The 20,438-nt window shown below is 32.4% G+C and overlaps 2 protein-coding genes across 7 annotated transcripts; both read left to right on the top strand.

Moving 5' to 3' along the window:
- Nucleotides 1–267: 267 nt before the first annotated feature.
- Nucleotides 268–12,129, top strand: LOC127845066 (tumor necrosis factor receptor superfamily member 21-like). 4 transcript variants are annotated; one of them, XM_052375731.1, is made up of 9 exons: nt 268–558; nt 5,518–6,043; nt 6,317–6,490; nt 6,701–6,847; nt 7,226–7,267; nt 7,727–7,768; nt 8,066–8,104; nt 9,597–9,674; nt 9,887–12,129. In XM_052375731.1, the coding sequence occupies exons 2-9, from the start codon at nt 5,632–5,634 to the stop codon at nt 10,159–10,161; spliced, it is 1,209 nt and encodes a 402-aa protein (XP_052231691.1). In that variant the 5' UTR covers nt 268–558; nt 5,518–5,631; the 3' UTR covers nt 10,162–12,129. The 4 variants fall into 4 exon arrangements, with proteins under 4 accessions (XP_052231691.1, XP_052231689.1, XP_052231692.1 ...); XM_052375729.1 differs by having other exon boundaries at nt 8,063–8,104; XM_052375730.1 differs by lacking the exon at nt 268–558 and adding an exon at nt 1,366–1,477 and having other exon boundaries at nt 8,063–8,104.
- A 2,847-nt stretch (nt 12,130–14,976) lies between these two features.
- Nucleotides 14,977–20,033, top strand: LOC127845068 (tumor necrosis factor receptor superfamily member 14-like). Of its 3 annotated transcripts, XM_052375734.1 has the most exons (8): nt 14,977–15,134; nt 15,949–16,375; nt 16,686–16,859; nt 17,163–17,297; nt 17,677–18,166; nt 18,550–18,585; nt 18,909–18,983; nt 19,276–20,033. In XM_052375734.1, exons 2-5 carry the CDS (start codon nt 15,973–15,975, stop codon nt 18,087–18,089), a joined length of 1,125 nt encoding a protein of 374 aa, XP_052231694.1. In that variant the 5' UTR covers nt 14,977–15,134; nt 15,949–15,972; the 3' UTR covers nt 18,090–18,166; nt 18,550–18,585; nt 18,909–18,983; nt 19,276–20,033. The 3 variants fall into 3 exon arrangements, with proteins under 3 accessions (XP_052231694.1, XP_052231695.1, XP_052231693.1); XM_052375735.1 differs by having other exon boundaries at nt 17,686–18,585; XM_052375733.1 differs by having other exon boundaries at nt 17,677–18,585.
- Nucleotides 20,034–20,438: the final 405 nt, after the last annotated feature.

The raw sequence follows: 20,438 nt of genomic DNA, 5'->3' as shown, positions 1-20,438 counted from the left end.
TGATTCCATTATGTGACGTTTTAAATGTAATTACTGGTATATACCTAAACCTTACAATATGTTAGTTGATTAGTTTAATTATTTAATTTAACAAGCACGGTGTTTACTAGTCACTTCAAGATTACTAAAGCATGTTGATAACGAATTGGATATTGGGTATATATATATATATATATATATATATATATATATATATATATATATATGTATATCTAACCTATTACGACGAATGAAAGATAACGCTTAATAAAGTAAGCATGTATTCAAATAAGACGTGTACATTCGTGTTAAAACATTGAGTTTAAAAGAAGGAAAACACTTATCTCAATCAATTTTTTATTAAAAGAAAACGATAATTAACAAAACAGTGTTATGTTATGTTCATGGAAACAACAGTTGAATGAAATAGAAATACTTATGATCAAAGACTGATCGTAAAACAGAGATTAGTCTGTATCTTAAATAATTAATCTGGTATCCCAAGATATTTTACTGTGGTGAGATAAAGCTATAAAATAGGACGCAAGATGGTTTTGTAAGCAATCTTTTGAATATTCAGTAAGTACAACATACTTTCAGAAATTTTAGATCCTGTGTAATATATTTGTGTATGTCTTGCATAATAACGGCAATATAAATAATTCCCGGATGGTTATGTTAATAGCTGTTCGTTAATTTCATTTGTTTTATTTTTTGTTATTGTGTAATACTCTTCTGTTTATTTTTGATGGACTATTCGTTTAATATTTGGTTGAAGATCAAACGTTTGTATTATATTGTTCGATATATTTTTTCATATCCGGATTATATTTTTAAATGAGGCGGTTATGTGCGAACGTTATCTATCAAATGTTTCAAAATTGTTGTTAAAGTTATTAAAAGCCATTATGCTGTTAAAGTGGTAGAGAGAACAGTGTAGTCATGTAACATTTATTATATTGATATCAACTGCCATATTTACAACTGACGTTTACTAGTTTTGAATTTGTACTGGCATATAACCTGATCCATAAATCGTTCACCGTAAGTAACGTCGGCTTGGTTTACTTGTGATACTACGTGTGATATACTTTCATCTGCAAGTTAATGTAAAACAGCACGCTTGCTATCGTAAGAAAACTCTGAGCTACCTTAAAGTAAGGCAGAAAGATCAGCGTTTAAAATGGTCGTGTTTTTTTCCAAACAGTCGCTTAATGATTTCCAATGATTTAGAAAACATTATTCGAATGGCGAGCACAATCGGTGAGCACGCGCCTTTCACTATTCACTGTCACATGAAAACGAGTGCAAATGTTCAAAGATATGTGTGGGTAAACATATCTCGGGGAATTTCGTATCAGTTGTAAACGATATTAAGATAAACATAGACAAGGTTTAATAAGACGAAGCTTGATCGGATTTCAAAAGGCAAATTTGTGTACAAACATTGCACACACATCAAAAGTTAAATTGAGTGCGTTGTTAAATTTAAAACCAGGTAAGTATGTACATTTTGTTATTGACTATTGAATAATACGTTCAGATCCAAAAGTCATTTTCAAACCATAATTTTTTTATTTAAAAACAATAATTAATATTTGTACAATAATTATGCTTATAATATATTAATTAATTGGTAATTGATTCGGTACTTGTTTTTAACGTCCAGATTGCTTAATATCCAAACTTTCCACACTTCTTATCCTCACTTAACAGATACGGTCGAAATATCCTTAAACTACATGTATTTTGTATATTCTTTATATGATTATAAGCTTATTTTTTGTATTTGACAACGTTAATTTGTAGTAATTCATTAAAACAAGAAGCTATTCTAGTTTAGGAGTACTGAACAAATTAAACACGTTAAAACTATGTTCTTGTTACAATACAGAAAGTTATTTTTTCAAGCACTTATTCAAAAGAACATTATTAACAAAATTTGTTTTATCAAAACATTCACTTCCGATTTATACATTTGGGAAAATCACGAAAATGTCAAACTATTCAAATAGCTGACAAAACAGCGATGCGTTTCAAAATCATGGCTAATTACACCAATGAAGCCTATAGCTTTAGGTGGGTGATATTAACTTTATTTACTGCACTTCAAAATATGAAAAAAAGTTTCAAATGGCTAATTAATCAGTTCATAATATGTGTTCAACTACACAATCAAAGTGATGTCCCCTGTTACAACTGACTCATGTGTTGTATATAATATATTTCTGTCAGTTAAATATGAAAAACATTATATTAATTTGGTGCTTAACTCTCTGAAAAAAAGGATGGATTTTAAAAACACTTTTGAATATTTTTTTTATTTAAAAAAGCAACACGCCAAGCGTTTAATAATAAACGCTTGGATAAACACTTCCTTTTAAAAGTACGAGTGAGTTTGGTTTCCCAACTTGAAATGTCCTCTTTCTATTTATATGGTCGTGTTATTGAACTTGTGTTAAAAATTCTTGTTAACAAAATCATAACATCTGCCCCGACTTTTCTCTGTAATGAAGATACCACACTTATTAAAGATAAAGCATCAATACTTTTTTTATATTAAACGTTCCAATTTTGAAAACAAATTTTGGTAAGTCATTTCTTGATATTTGAAGAAATATATGATCATAAATAACATACAAAAAACTATGTTTCATAATTACAATGTCGGAATCGCAGAAAAATACGTTTCTTGTGAGGATATCTTTCGCAATCTTCATGTACATATTTTTAAGATTACCTTGTTTTGATTTTTAAAGTTTATGTTCAAATGACTTTCTATAGATAATCCTATAATCCATAAATTGACCGCCGCCATATTGGCTATAACATGAATCGCTGCCATTATAGTACTGCAAAATCTGACAGATTACATCGTACTTCTGACTTTGCAAAGTGGGAATAAAAACAAGTGTAACATATAACACAGTTTCGATATGTATCACTTTGTTTATAAATAACAGAGCTTTAATGCCAAGTTATACGTTTTTATTGAAAAGTATTTATATATGCATTTGTTTAAAACTGTATTATTTCTTTATAAATACTTCTATTTTTCAATGTCGATGCACAACATTAAATAATATATATCTTTCTTTGTCTAAACATTTACTATTTCGTTATGAATAATTCTTATTGGAGAATCATGTTAAAGGTAATACAAAAATCTGAAGCCGAAACAAAGATTGTGATTTGAACACATATTAGTCGGTAAGATTTCAAGAAGAGGTACATTTTTTCTAATTAAAAAGTATTAATCTGATGAAGTTTAAAACTTGTTTTTATTAGTATCTATTATTTTCAAATCGCTTTCAATCTTATACAAAAATATCTAGCCGGTGTCAGGACATTCTATACGTTTTAAATTGAAAAGTACGTACTGTCAACGTATACACTTGGGGACTTTTCTAACGCAACACCTTTCAAACTTGAATATTTCAGTAATGAGTTAAAATTTTTATTTACAATTGCACATGTGATCATTTGACTATATTCTGTGCAACATTACGATAAAATCATTCATCCCTGACAATCAGGCGCTTTTTCACGTGGAGTAGGGGTGGTTTCATCTTTTTGCACGTGAAAATGGTTAAACGCGATATGATTATAATTTTATATCAATATCATCATTTTCGTTGGGTTGATACATCAGGAAAACATAAAATTAATTTAAAAATCAATATGTCTCTTAAATTTCAGGAGCTGAGATATTTAAGTTTTAAAAATGCTGCGTTCAGAAAGTCATCAAGTGTAGTACAGCGCGCTCTATTCTTCCAATTTAATTTCAATTTCATCATTGTAGGTTGGTTTTTACACCAGGAAAACATAAGATTAATTAGAAAACAATATGGCTTGTATAAGCACAATTTACAAGCCGGTCGGTCATTAAGACTTGTTAGTTAATGCGTTTTACATTTCACATTATTATTTTACGATGTACGATTTGCGAATTTTACTTTTTCAAAGATTTTTTTTTAAATTTGATATTTTATTTTTGCTCAATTTCAATTAAATTTACTTGGATTACTAGATATGTGTTAAATTAGTGTGAGTCCAAATTTCAACGTAATCCGTTCAACAGTAAGGGATCTATATTGATTTGAAAACGTGTTGCGTTAGAAAAGTCTCCAAGTGTATAGCCTGAAAGAAAATGTGTTTGTGTTGCCCTAAATATGTACTAAACTGATTTCTTTCTTAATTAAATTTGCTTAATAAAATCTAAATGTACGATAAAAAAAATGTTTAACTTGAAAAATATTGACGCTTTAGTAAACTGAAATAGTTCAAATCATGTTTTCTAGGTCTCCTAAACTTATTTATGACTTTAATTTTTGTAAAAGAGTATACATTTAAGATTTAAAAAAATAAAGCACGAACAACATAAATGTTTTTTTTTCATAAATAACGGATTTTCAATTTAAGAAAGATAATGGTTTTGAAAAAACATGTTCGATAAGGGCACGATAGCATTCCCTCAATGGGAGGCGATGTTCCAAATGTGGATTTAAAGCTTTAATTGGTATGCCTGTGACACCACCTGTCTGCTTATGTGTATATGCTGTTATTAAGATTAGATATTAAGCGTCACTTTCTTTTACATGTTAAATGACAATCAATATTGAGTGTTAGGTTTTATTACTCTTAAAAGAATGTAGATGAACATTGTTTCTTTGAATCACCTTATATGAAACTGATAAAAATATGTACATAAAAACACGAACTGTTATGTGATGATCAGATCGATAACAAACACTATTTAAATTTTCAAATATATTCGATTCAAGCGTTTCACATCCTTTTTTTGTTCTTCAGTACTTTAATGGCGGCACGTGCGAGTATCATGGGCGGTAACCAGAGGTTATCTATCGATTTCTGCGATTGTCTCTATATACATTTTTTTTGACACGATATTTTAACACAATGAAGTCAAAATTGTATGTGGAAAGGTACTTCTAGCAATTTTAATATTCATCAAACATTTTACATAATTATCAACTCTGTGAAACTTTAGCTGCATCAGCAATAACAGTAAAACATTTTAAAATTACGAGGTCCTCCTTGCGACAAGTGACTGATGACAAAATAGAGTGCTGCAAGACAAAAGCACAAGACACAGCAATAAAATCAACACGCAACATATTCATAGAAATGAAAAACAAAACTGCATTGGTGTAATTTTCCAGCGATATGTCCACAATATATTGATAAAACAAACGTAATTTCTACGCAGTATGCCAGTACAGATACATTTGGATACCAAGCTCTCAGTCTCAGCGAAACGTTTTCTGTCTATCAGGTCTCTTCTATTCAACAAAAAGCATTTTCCTCTATATCTCACATTGTTTAATATGTCCTTTATACCAACAGATCTTCTGTGCGTTTAATATTTCGGCCAGATAATAAATTTCATTTTATCTTAATCAATCACATCCAATCGTTAAATACAAACACGTTTTCGCCGCTATTGTTAATGTAAAATATTTAAATGCAAAATATATATATGACATTTTTCATTAGAGTGTTATTGTTTCTTTTCAGTTTTATTGCAGACTCGCTACACTACAAAATATTATGAACATATATATTATAGTATACACTCTCGGAATTACATTTTAATTTGTAATGCAAGACATTTAAAACCGATAGAAAGTCATGAAGAGAATCGCACCTATCCTATTGATAGTGTCTGCTTATTGTAAGTTTGATGGCGATGTCCGGCCGACCTATATAGCACCAAATGGTTTGACGTGTTATCTGTGTTCAGCCGGGACATATTTTATAAAAGACTGCTCTTTTGACCGTGAATACGCAGTTTGCAGCTCTTGTCCCTCTGGAACATTTTCCACTATCTATAACCGTGCTCTATATTGCCAACCATGTTCAAACCGCTGCCCGAACACTAACTACGAAACCGAGAATCAACCGGAAATAAAAACGACCGAGTGCACCAGGACATCGGATATTAAATGTGAGTGTCGTTCCGGACTTTTTAGGGAAGAAGGATATCGTGGCATGTGTAGAAGATTTAAAGAGTGTCCAGTTGGTTATGGTGTTTTAGCGAAAGGTAAATGGTATGTTATTAAAAAAAGTTCAGTTTTTATCATGGGTTGAAATCGATATACAGCACTGGATGCAATAAATGTTGAAATAGTATTTATGTTAAGTACATTCAACACAAGAGAACTGATGGAAAACATATTTAAGTACATAATGGGAAAATAATTTAGCATAGCAATATGTCATAGTTATAAGGCTTTGAAGATTTCTACTGTAAATAATATTAAGGGCATGTATATGAATACAGGTTCTAGCACTGTACTTATCGTACTTATTTAAGGCACGGGTCACTCTGACACTGTTTGCAAGCGGTGTGAACCTGGTCACACATTTTCTGATACGACGTCGGCAAAAGATCCATGTCGAGTATGTACCAAATGTGATGGTCGCTTTATCGTACGGAATGAGTGCACACCGGACCATGACACCGTGTGTATTCCATTGATGACAACAGGTTTGTTTTGTAGCTATAATGATACACCATTTTAATCAAGTACAAATAGGTAACCCTGAATGTTTTTTAAGGGGTCAGTACGAGATATCTGATGTAGCTTTTATCCCAAATACCGTCAGTTAACCTCCATCATAGGCGAACCTTTAAATTACTTCGCTGAAGGTTTTAGTAAAGTAGAAACACAGCTTTGTTACTATATCATTTTCACAGCCACAAGTTTGCCTATCCAACACGACGATTTTGGGAAGTTAAGCCTCGGTCTCGGTTTCGGCATAGGCATCCCTGCAATTTTGGTCCTTGTCATTTTTGGCGCTTACTTGATAGCTAGACGAGGGAACAAACGAAATAAACGAAACGGTTAGCATTGGTTGTTTTTTAGTCGACTTTATTTATGGCTGTTTTAACACTAACACTATACATTTTTCGAAAAGGACAAGTCCATCAAATCAACATTTAAGCAATTCTGCAACACCTTCAAATGTACACGCCTCTTAAGTTGTAATGTCTCTATTACACACTTATATTGAATTTAACAATCTATTGTAAAATTGTTGTGCCTCTTTGTTTTAATTAAAATATTGCTGAAGAATTGCTACAGATCAATTTTAACAAATGTTTACTTCACGGTGCCTATACCACGTTACTTTTTAAGATCTGTGTTGGGAGATGTGCAACCTTTAGCATATTCTAAATATCATAATACTGTATCCGGTTTTATTGTGTGTATTTTTTCAGCAAATAACTCATTCAGCCCTGATGACATTGAACAACCGCGCGGTATGTACATATAATTTAATAATTTCTTATTTTATTCTTGATGAACCAATTATTTTGTTAGTAATCATGCTTTCGCATAAAATCACCAGTGTCATAACGCAACGGTTTTATCTATAAAAAAAGTTATATACACAAATAGTTCATCAATGAGGACTCCTTCTTCAAAAACATACCATTTTGGTTATTGATAGTTGTGAACACCAATAACCATGCGGTAAGTTAACTTTAATGAAAGCTTTTTAAAATACCAGGTCTTTCCAGACACTGATTGTATGTTTGACTTTAATCTTCATAAAGATCAATTAAGAAGCTTGTTAAATAAATCCGCCATAAACATGTGTAACATGTTCATATTTAATTATTAACGAGATAGCCGTCGTCCTTACCAACGATGAAGGACGAAAACCACTACAATTTCAACGTACACATCTACATGATATTTGTTTGTTTTATTTTCAGAAAATAATACACTCATCCCGAATGGCAAAGCACAATGCCGCGGTACGTTAATACATTTAAGACGTTTATAATGTACCTGTAATTAAACAAGTTTAATACAATATCATTCAGTTTCTGGAAAGCTCTATTAACAAGTAATTACCTACAATAAATATGTGTAGTACATACAGATTTGATACCAACTGGTTTCAAACAACTATTAGATATGTTAATTGCCAAATTGGGTGGCTGATTTCCAAGTTACATTTATTGCAACAGTAAGATTCTTAATAAAACAATCTGTATTTCAACACGTTTTGAAACTGATAAAGAGCATTATTTTATTTTTCATTTCAGCAGGGATGAATTTCGTCCCAAATGGCGTTCACCAACCGAGCAGTATGTTGTTTTTATTTTAAAGCCCATTTTCTTTGAAACAAGCCATTTCGGATATTTACATGTTAACGTTAAATGTTATTTGGTAAAATAGATGCGAGTTCTCACATTGTCAGTCATTTACACACAATTTCATAGGTGTTCTTATTTAAATTGGTTGTGTGGCGAGAAGATTTCGGGTTCGAATTAAATGATTCACGTTTCTTCACGGTTACATTGCAATTACCTTGAAGTTCTTTTTCATAGCAACTAATATTGAGATGGAAGTTCTTTTTCATAGCAACTAATATTGAGATGTTTATTTATATGTAAATATATATATTCGGCTCGTTACTATGGCACTGCAGGAGCAATTGATATTATGTAATCTCTGAGTTCTGAGGCAGAACAAAGGCAATCGGTAGGTTTTGTCAAAGCGTAGTGAATTCGGGTAACTTCGGTAAGTTCCTGATCGTTCCTTTCCGTTGGCTAGGTGGCGCTCGGTTAATATAGGTATATATATATAGGCTCGCAAATAGGCAAGTTCTTCATTTTTCTGCGGATTCGAGCGGGATTGCAATCGAAGAAAAAGGTACGGAACTCTTCAGCATTTGGGTATACGTTAACTGCAAACGGTGCTGCCCGGGCTGCAGAATTCCTGTTGCTAATAGAGAAGACGTTAGGACGTTGGAAGTCGTGCAAAGGAGTGGCAGAAGCTCAACCTAGGGCGTTGGATATCAAACATAGAAGCTTCATTGGAGGAAACAGCTTCATTGAAGGCAACGGTCCCCTGTTTGTCGCACTATAAATATTGGTGGCGACTTGGTTTCTTTTTAATTTTCTAATCAAAATGACGGCAGCCTGAGGAAAATCATTTAATTATATTGTTTTTTCGTAAATCGCCTTGCGAGGCTTCTGAAGGTACATCGTCATTGTGAGGCCACGCTAATAGCGCTCGGTGGCGGCCTCGGGAAGTCGGCTTCGCGTTACAGTTTCAATACTGTATTAGCCAAATGCAACTTTATTACATTGAATGCTTAAATTGATTACACCGTAATGCTTATTTTTATTTTTGAATTAATGAACAGCAAGTGCAAATGTAAATGTACCCCTTATACACACATCTGAATTGATAAAAACAAATACAATTGTGTCTTATATATTGCTATGTGTATGCATAGTTTTTGATTTGTTACGAGCATATATTTCCAATGTATAATGTTATAAACTCTAATAACACCGTATTGATAATACCGATAGGGGCACTTTTGTGTAATTTTGGCTTAACCAAAATATGTTTAGTTAATCTTTTTACACTTAAAAAATAAGACATGGTTAGCAAAGGATGTTGAAATACCCAGAGAAACACTAGTTTCTCAATAGAAAAAAATCTGGCTAAACACTTGAAGGGATTGATTATTTAAAAAAAAACTGATTTTCTGGAAATTAAACTTACTGATTTGTTGTTTTTTTTAGCCTTGCGGTCTGATGTCAGTTTGTTTTGTTTCCACTGCAGTTGAGCCAGTGTATGTCGAGCTCAGCAGTTGCATTCCACCTGGTGAATTTAAGATGTTCTTCCGCAATATTAGAATTGGTATACCATTTATTACTATTTTTGCTGTAGACTCTCTTTTTTGCCATAATCCTATATGGTAAAGCTATAACTTTGGTTCTAGCTTCAGAAATCAGAGTATTAATATCTTTTAATTTTAATGTTTTTAAAAAGAGTTTTTATAGTATGCTGCCACTTTTCTGAAATTGTATCGGTTAAACTTAACTATAGCTTCATAGGTGAAATCATTTCAGCCGAAGACACTATAACTCGTGTCACAATCGAAAACCCATTTAAAATCAAAGAACAGTGTTACCAGTTGTTAATGGAGTGGGGACGTCTGAAGCGAAGGGACGTTGAATTGTCGGACGTTGAGTGGTCTATGGAGCTGTGTCGACTTCTTAAAAGTGATATTGATGCGTCAGAAGATTTGCCGAATGAAACAAAACAAAACCTGTTTGACGTTCTAGACAGGCGCTCAGATGGCTTTGGGCAACAATTACCGAGAAATGGAGGAACTGATCATTGATGTTGTTAACTGTCGATATGCCGGATAATTGTTGTTGTTGTGTGTTATGACCTGTTGAAATCTCGCGTAAACAGTGCTTGGTGGTGTATGTGTAAGGCACAAGTCTCAGTTCACGGTATAAGAATACTAATTATAACATGGTACTGTGGGCGTATTAATGAAATTCATCGTCTCTTAATTCATGCTAGAGGTATTTAATTTGTCTATACGTATATATCAGTATTTTTCTTTAAATGTGAAAATTTCTTAAACACAATGGTGTTTTGCGCGTACGAGTAAAGATTTAGTGAGCAAAGCACAAACGCGTTTAATGTACATACATTATTCTTAAAACTTGAAAGATAGAGATTTTAGAAACCAATCTATTTTGAGAGATGAATAAATGGATAAACTTATTGAAGTCTGTACTCACAAACTCGCTCTTCAGTGCAGTTTCTTTCCCGCTGACGCAAGTGAATGTTCTATTTGTAATATAAGATTTTAAACTATGTTAGAACAAGAAAACAATCTTCAGAATTTGCTTCCAATTTTGATTAACTGACCATCACATTTTTTAAATAAAAAATAATGTAATTATAAGTTGTAGATTGTATAATAGGCTGAATAATAAATCATTATATTTTTCAGAACATACTATTTTCACAACAAATGTGAATTTATTCATTCTTTGGTCTGAGAATATTTGAAAAACAAACAGGGCGAAACATTTGTTGCAGATGATGTTTACATATTGGGAATGTTAATATTTAAATTTGCATATAATCAGCTCGAAGATTCTAAAAGTGCATTAAACACAAGCAATGCATTTATAAAATCTATCTTTGTTGTTAACCAGATGCTTTTAAAACCATCGTCAATTAAAAGCTACATAATTATACAAACATGAATGTATAAAACTAACGATAAAGCTTAATAAAAAGGGAAATATGATCAGTTGCTCATATTTCATATTGCCGGTATGTGATTTAAAACGCGGAATTACCCTATGCGGTACAAGTTTACATAAAATATTGTTGTATGTTCATTAAAAACACTTATTTTGTTGTATACCGGTCATTTGTACGTTAGTTTGAAATGATTAATTGTTAAAACGACAGTATGTGGGGCGTTTTATTTATATATTTATATTTTTGTTAATGCCTACATGAGCTATATAGTACAAATAGCGTTGATTACTTTGCACTATGAATTATGTGTGCATGATTCATTGTGATTATTTATTATTGAGTATAAATGATAATTATAATATTGCGTGTCGTATATTTAAAATTACGTGCAATGTGGTGCTTTTTTCATTTTTTTCCACAAGAAGCCTGGCTTTCACATCCATAATGTTTCTGTACCATAAAGTAGTAGTATGGAACCCGGTGAACCATGATTTGTTCGAATAATAAATTATTCAAATGATAAATTGTTATGCCGATATAAATGTAACGTTTTATTTATATATTGTTTATGTATATTGTTGTTAAGACCTACATGAACTATATAGTACAAATAGCGTTAATTACTGTTCAATATGAATTATTTGTTCAGTATGTATTGTGCCTACGTGAGCTTTATAGCACAAATAGCGTTTATTACTATTCACTGTGAATTATTTGTTCAGTATTCCTTGTGCCTACATGAGCTATATAGTACAAATAGCGTTTATTACTATTCAATGTGGATTATTTGTTCAGTATTCCTTGTGCCTACATGAGCTATATAGTACAAATAGCGTTTATTACTATTCAATGTGAATGATTTGTTCATTGTGATCATTGATTAACTAAGGATAAATTATAATTTTAATATTGCATGTCGTATATTTCAAATTAGGTGCAATGTGGTGCTCTTTTTATTTTATTTCACGAAAAGCATTGCTTTCACATACATAATGTTTCTGTACCATATATTAGCAGTATGGAACCCCCCGGTGAACCATGATTTGTTCGAATAATAAATTCGTTTGATAAAGTTGCGAAATGCCAAATGTCGTTCATTATACTTGTTTTAAAAGGTTGTGCTACTTATACTGTCCTAGGTATCACATTCTACATGTACTTGCAAAATATTCTTTGTAAAATGACTTTTATTAATTTAATAAAAGCTGAATGTAAATCACCTAACAAACAGCCATTTATGTTCGGTTATCAAATCCAGTTCCTAGTTGACCACAAATAATCGCATGTGCGTTAAGACACACTCTTAATAAATTTGAATGGGTTGTGTTCATTTCAAACTTGCGATTGAAAAAGCTATAAGATAATTTTGAAAAATGGATTCCGATTTATATTATGCAGTAGCGAACAACTTCAGTGCATTCAGCGCTTTGATTAATGAAGTGCGTAAACTTTAGGAAATAAGTTATAAACTGGTGTGATATTAATGTGTTCATGGCGTTCTGTGTCTTCGTAATTAGTTGCATTTATTATACGTATACACTCTTATTCTAACTTATTGCATCAAACAGGTTATAATATCAATATATCTATAAATATTACTTTTACAACCAATTGGTCCATTAACGTATTTTTTTAGTTGGCATGTGTTAAAAAATAATATTTGTATAATTTTTTCTCGGATTTTTTAAAAATTAGATTCTATATAAGGTTATATAATTATTTATCCATGAAAGGTCAAACACATAATTAAAACATCCAAGGTTGCTTTACTTAGTTAATTTAGATTGCATGTGGTTTTATTTTTTATCGCTTCATTTGTTAAAATTCTTCATTAAAAGCAACAGGTCTAACACGGTATTACATGTTGCGAAAACATTGAGCTTAACATGCAGTCTCTTACTTAAATATCGATAACGTTTACTCATACAGTATTACTATAAACAGTAAGTTCCACATCTACGGAATACCGTTAGGGCCATCGTGGTTACACATTAAAATCCAGAGGGTGACAATGCGATAGTGCGTTGTCGCCATCGTACTATCGCATTGTCGCCATCGTACTATCGCGTTGTCGCCATCGTACTATCGCATTGTCTTAATCGTACTATCGCATTGTCGCCATCGTACTATCGCACTATCGCATTGTCGCCCTCTGGATTTTAATGTGAAACTACGCTGGCCCTAACGGTATTCCGTACATATCCACCCACATTTGCATCGATTATTAACTTTCTGACTGAAGTTCAATAACTGACCTTAAAGTTTCGTAAATTTAAGGTGGTTCTAAACCTAGTGCGGTTGAAACACTTGATATTGAACTTTCTACGTTTTATTCAAAGTGTATCTTATTTTTGGTCGTGTTTCCATGTTTAAAATAAATGTTTTGTTTAGCCAATCAATAGAAAAAACCGTTGTTATCTGTACATTGTCGTATAAAGGAGAATATTCTTTTTTCCGGAACACCCCGTTTTTTTAATAAACAAGTTGATACTTTTTAGCTTTTTTAGTTTAATCTTCACTACCCACCGATTTACCGACTTCGGCGGTTAAAAATAAAGTTTTTTGTTTTGCATTCTAATTAAAAATCGTGATACAATTCGCATAAGTGAGATACATAGAAAGACCCATCACGCATATACCGGGTAAGTTAATAGGAGTCATAATGTAAAATCATTTACGCAACAAGTTATTCCACAGCAAAGCATAAATAAATAAAACAACAAAAAACAACGCGTTTATCAGGTATTTCGGGAGACTTTAGGTACAATTTATTTAGTTAGTTTAATATTATATAATCTAGAAGTCTTAATAAATGTAATGTAAATCGCCAGTTTGCTCTGTTGGCTCTGTTGCCTAATTGACTGTTAGAACAATTATACTTAAACAGATTAAAGAACAGTAGTGCATTCGTATCATTCAGTAAACCGTGTTCGAACTTTACTTATCATCATTTGGTTATCATATGGCACTCTACGCCACCATATACCTGATATTTATTTTTGGTTTAAGTTCAGGAATTAGTACATAGTATAAGCTTTGTCGTTTGTTTTATAAAGATGTATTTAAAACATCTTTTTAAACGTTCCTTATTATATCTGACAATTCCTACCTATTTATTTTTTTATTAATTCAGCTTATAATGAACGTAAAGTTAATTATGGCTATGGGGGTCAGTACGTGCGAAGTGTGAGCTACATAACTCATAAGCGAACATAATGGGTCGGATTCTAAAGACATGTGTGATTCAAGTGTAACCTTCACGGGTGAGGGTGTACTGTGGTTTTCCAATACAAATTTTCCTGTATTTCGTATTTAAAGCGACTTTTCTACGTTTTTGCAAATTGACAAAATAAAAATAAACGGGTTCAGATTCGCAAATTTTCGCTGATACAGTTTTACTGACCTTTTTACCATGCTCTAAAATATCCATTATATGCATATTTTGACGATTTAAAAACCTGAAAAGTATAAGCGTTACAAACGCGAAACGATTTAATAGTTTGGAGAGTTCTGTTTGTATCGTTATATTGTGTGACAGTACGAGAATTGCTTGTATAATGTTTAAAATACTCCCTTCACTGTTTGAGCAAGAATGGTGGTATATGTGCAATCTTTTACTCTTATGGTCAGTGGTTTGAGCCCAGTTTTAGGGTTTTTGTTCTTTATTTTTTTCCTGTTTTACTTGAACTATTAAGTTCGAATGTTTACATTTATCAATTTAAAATATATAATGACAATATTCAATACATGCCAAAATTTGTGAAAGGCACCTTTAATACACAGTTCAAGAACATATGTTTATCAAGTGCAAAATGTACTTTATTTTTTAGTTTACTTTATTTTGTACATGAGTCATATTTTGACTGTTGTCGGTGGGAGTTCTCTGGTTTCCCAAAACCAATTTTTATTATTTCGTATATAAATACCCGGTTTCGACCTATTATTGCGCTATTTTGTCACAACTGTATGATAAACACTCATTGTTTAAACCGTCGTGCAAATGGACTTGCCAACAAGTGATTTATGATGATTGGATGTTATTTGATAAATGATATAGATATGTGTTTACTTCAATGAGAAGTCGGGGTAAGTGTATTATAAACACTTTTATTTTTTGTTCGATATAAACAGACGATCAATAGAGCGAAAATTTGGTTTATGCTGCATCGATAAGTTGAATAGCCTTAAAACGGTGTTTGTTTACACAAACCCGGACAAAGGAATTTCGGAAGATTTATTTCAATGAAAATTCTGGAAATATTGTCTTTAAGTTTCTACTTGGGAGTTACAAACAAGTACAAACAAACAACGTATTTATGAACCTTCATGTTCTTTTTTGCATGATCTTGTTCAGCACAATATTGTTTTCCATATAACAAAAATGTCTAAAATCTCGATAACAGTAAGGCTTTGAAATGTGTTTAAAAATTGCCTTTTATTCTAAATGAAACCTGCACTATATTGAATATCTCAAGGCAATGCAATATTTTAGTTTCAAATGTTCCGCCATGAGTTTATTAGACATGAACAAACAGCAGAGCTTGGAAGAACGTCTATAATCTGCCCGCTGCCTTAATACGGCTATGTAAATTACAAACACAGCTCTGTCGTATGTTATCGTTGTTTTATACATATCATTTTAATTTGTACCATCACTTAAATTGATAACAATCCACAAGTTTGTGTACTTCATTTACAAATGAAGGGTACACATAACATACCAAAGAGCTTGGTCGGACGCCGATATAATGGCAGAATGGCCGATTTTTGACGTCCGACCAAGCTCTATCGTATGTACTTATATAGGTTATAAAGTAATCTAGTGATATAATAATGAAGGTATTATAACATGTACACGTTCAATATGTCATAGTTAACTTCATTTACATGAATATTTCAGAAAATAATAGTATTGCAAGGCAGAATGTTTAGACTGTTCACGGCAATAGTCTTAATTTATTCTGTCCGATGTGACGAGAGAATATACTATGAACATAACAACATGACGTGCGTAATGTGTCCTCCGGGGTCACATTGGGTTGGTCATTGCTTGACAAATGGGGCGTCCGCTGATTGCGTCCCTTGTCCACACGACCAGTACAATCCTGCCTTCAACAGAGCAATTTACTGTAAACAATGCAGGACAAGTTGTTGGAATCAGAATCATGAGCACGAGAGTGTTCAAAGAGAAGAAATTGTACAAGCCTGTACAGGAATCTCAGACTTAAAATGCCAATGCAAAGAAGGGTACTGGAGGGAGAAGGGGACCAATAACATTTGTCAGCGTGTGTTGACGTGTGGTCAAGGACAGGGTGTTAAAACCAAAGGTTAACCAATCACTTCATATGTGGCTAACAAGAGCTTAATAGTGCTCAATAAACAAAAATTTATATTATTTATAGTTGATCCAATTTTCAATGTTTTGGACTGGTTGACATGTATTTAGAAAATCAAAATATTGGATGGATTCTAGCTCTAGATAAAATTATTAATTTGAATTTCATAACCTGGACAGATGAGTATTCAGTTAAACAGTATATATATATATATTGTTGTTAAACGTGGAAATAATGGTATAAAAACAAATGCATGTATTATTCAGTATAGCCAAGTCTAATTTTAAAATTGATATTACAGCTACCCCAAACAGTGACACAGTTTGTGAAGATTGTATTCATGGAGAAACATTTTCAAATCTTTCATCAACAACAGAAAAGTGCCTTCCATGCTCTTCATGCGTCGCGGATGAGATCCTTCATCGTTCTTGCACCGCAACTGAGGGCACTATATGTGCTGTCCGGACTACAACTGGTGCTGACACTAAGCTTTTATTGATTATCGTTTCTTATTACATATACTTATAAAAGTCGTGTCGTTTGATGATTCTTTATTTCGTGTTTCCGTTGGTGTGAATGAATTATTTTGTTCTTTATTAATTACTCATCTATTTTGTTAGTTTGTTTCCTTTAGAAAGTCGTTCGTTCGCTTCTTTTTTCATCCACCCGGTAATTCATCTGTACTTCTATTCTATTTAATTCTATATTACATCCCCCTTTAAGTGTGTTGTTTATTTTGATATGGGGCCACATTATAGTGTTTTATTTATTGCTTTAGGTCGCAAGGAGCTGGTTATGGGTCTTGGAATAGGACTCTCTTTTCTGGCCCTGGCATTTTTAGCGATTGGTGTTGGGCTTTATGTCTTCTGTTACTGTCGAAGTGCTAAAACTGATTCAGATTCAATTACGCAAGGTGAATATTGCATTATGTCTGCTTTATACTTTAAGAGTCATATGTCGTACAATAGACGTGTTATTGTCGTTCAAACACAGCTTACACCTTTAATGTTTTTTCCAACAATGTTAACACTATATGAAGAAGACAGGAGTATAAATGGCCCTCAAGATAAAGTGTTGTTATGATCCTGAGCGTTCAAACCTTCGTATGAATAAATTAAATATAATCAAAATAATAACGACCAAAATATACACTTTAAACGTCTCGTCTAGTCAGTTGTCTAACATTAGTTATGTTGAGGTCATGATAAACTCGATAAATAAATGTTTCTTCTCAAATGTGTATATATGTTCAACCAATGGGTGTAATTACTTCATTTCATATGTACTTCAAGCAAATCAAGATAATCTTCAATTCAATGTCTCTACGCACGAAGTTGTCAATAGAACTAGAATCCGAGCCCATGGGACCACTTTTCAAGGACAAAGACCTCAGGCAAATGAGATATCTACACACGTTTTTATCGATGAAACAAAAGCAAATGACACTGCTTCTCGTAAGCAGTCGGTTAAAGCTATTGTTCGTAACGCCTGCAATAGAGGTAATGCCAGTGGATCTGCTTCAGAGGAAAATGGAGCGTGTGTCAACGATATTGTTTCGCACACCGATAGTGCTCAAGACAACGAGAACAACACTGAAGCGGCTATCGTTGTAAATGGGCCAAAATATATTGATAATGCATACAAAGGCGAGGGAAAAGCTGCAAGTGTGATCCCTGATGGAAAGAGAGCTAGTGCTAAACTATAGACACTGTTTTATGTCTTGTGCGTTTGTGTGGTTGTTAAATTCATATGTGTACTAAATCCAGTTAAATATCATCAAAGGTGATTGTGGTTGATCTAATATTTGTCGATTGTATTTGAAATATTTAAGGTTTTCAAAACAAGATACGTAATCAAATCGCGCATGTTTTTAGTATTTTTGAATATGTGTGTAGTAGAAACGTAATATGCATGCATACATTCATACATGCGAACGTCTTATAAAATTAGAAAAACTAAAGTGACTACAGTGAATTCTGCAGTTACAAAAATAGACGTCTAAATGATCAGTATTTTCCTTATATATCAAACCTGTGAAATATATCTGATGAAAATGGAATCAAAAACTGTACTTTTGTAATCGTTTTTTATATAAACAAATTGAGTTTTTTTAATAACTAAAGCAAATTACTTGTACTTATGTTGTTGTCTTTTCCTGCTTTTAGCCAAACCATCCGATGCTTCCGACCCAGATCTTTTTTGTAAGTACCACCCACAGGATGCATAGTACTTCTATTATGTGCACATCAATATCTAATATATTTTACACGTCTACTCGATTTTATAGTAAACTTATGAATCATAGAAATTTATGGAATCACAAGAACATACTTAAATTAGAAATGCTGTTGTTTGTAAATGTTTGCTTTAACTACTTGCAATATACGATTTAATCTTAAACACAGTAATAGTTTCCATTGGAGTGCAAATGTTTTCGTATTATCATAATTAAATTGTGAATAGTTTCATCCTAAAAAACAGTGTGATTTAATGTTCAGTTTGTGTGCATTTATGTTTTTTTCAGTGCAGACAGTCTATTGTGACCTGTCTAAAGAGATGGATGGCAATTTCAGGATGTTCTTTCGTAAAAATGGAATACGTAAATATGTTGTTTCTCATTTGCCAATTCCTATGTTTTGGTTACACGTATTTATTCACTTATTTTCTACTGCGGTTCTATATATGGCTTTTAAAATCCTCTTTGTTAATTTCAGTTTACTCGTTCAGTATCCCGTAAAAATGTCAAGACAATTTTAAAGGTCAAATATTTGCAGGTGTCTGCAAATGTTTTAATGTTGCATGGACACGAAACAAAAAATATCCTGTCAATCCTTTACATGTTAACCATTTCGCGTTTTAGTATCAATATACAATAATATTCTTTGTTGAAGGTGACTTTACTATATCAATTATTGAGGAGGAAGAAAAGCGAGTGCGTGAGCAGTGCTACAAACTCTTTTGTGCTTGGGAAAACAATCAGACCGATGTCCGTGAAATACTAGCCATGGAAATCCCATTTGAACTTATCAGAATATTGACGTCGATGTTTCGGGAAGACACTTACATGAATTGTTCACGAACATGCCTGGATATATTAGAACGTTATGAAACCGCATGGTTCCAAAAATGCATACATAAAAATGCGCGCTTATAGAAACTTATTATTTATTATTCTGATTCAGATACCTGTATATATGTATCATGTTGTTGCTTGTTACATTTTAAATGAAATAAATACGTTTCATTGCATATTTTTTATTTTATTATAGTTTTGTCATGTTATTTAAATTAATATGTTAGGGCATCGTTTCATATAATGTACTGGTAACGACCAATTGATGTGTCTATCCAATTTTCTAAGGATTATAATAGACTTGCTCAAATCGAGTGCTCAACTGATCATAAATAGTGATATTTGGTTGTGAAGGTTTTGACAGAAATGTGTTTGTTTTTGAAATCGAAATACTATGAACTGTGATCTAAAATTGCTATGCTAGAACGCCGTTGCGAGTATATATGCTCCGAGGTTCACTGCTAGCAATATGCCATGTTTGTACTTGTGCTCTTGTTCTATTTTGTAATTTATTATATCTCAGTGTTTATGAACATCATGTCAGGACATGTAAAATGCAAACGATATTCAGTTCTATATTGTGTTTTGTTTTTAAGCTGTATCAACGTAAATCGTTGAACAAAACATAATCTTAACGTGGTATTGTAACTCAGAGCCCAAAGGGATTCGCTCCCTTATGGAAATCACCGCCAGAAATAGGATACAAACTTCAAAAGGCGACCTTTGGGGTTTTTTTAATTGCGGTTTAAAGTTCCTAGTACACTTGCATCATTGTTAAACGCCTCATGCGATAAATCCCCATGAGTTAAATATAAATATTTCTCTAACATAGACCGTTGTACCTTTGAGTTTCAATTTTAATGAATATGATGACGATTGTCAAAAAACGTATTGAGCAAAAAAAGGTTACGTTATAATCTTATCATTAAAATACTAGTTCAGATATATTGAAACTGTCACAAAACATCATAATGACCTTTT

Source organism: Dreissena polymorpha, chromosome 9 (assembly GCF_020536995.1).
Source record: "Dreissena polymorpha isolate Duluth1 chromosome 9, UMN_Dpol_1.0, whole genome shotgun sequence".
Lineage (NCBI taxonomy): Eukaryota > Metazoa > Mollusca > Bivalvia > Myida > Dreissenidae > Dreissena > Dreissena polymorpha.
This window is presented reverse-complemented; position numbering and strand designations above follow the sequence as displayed.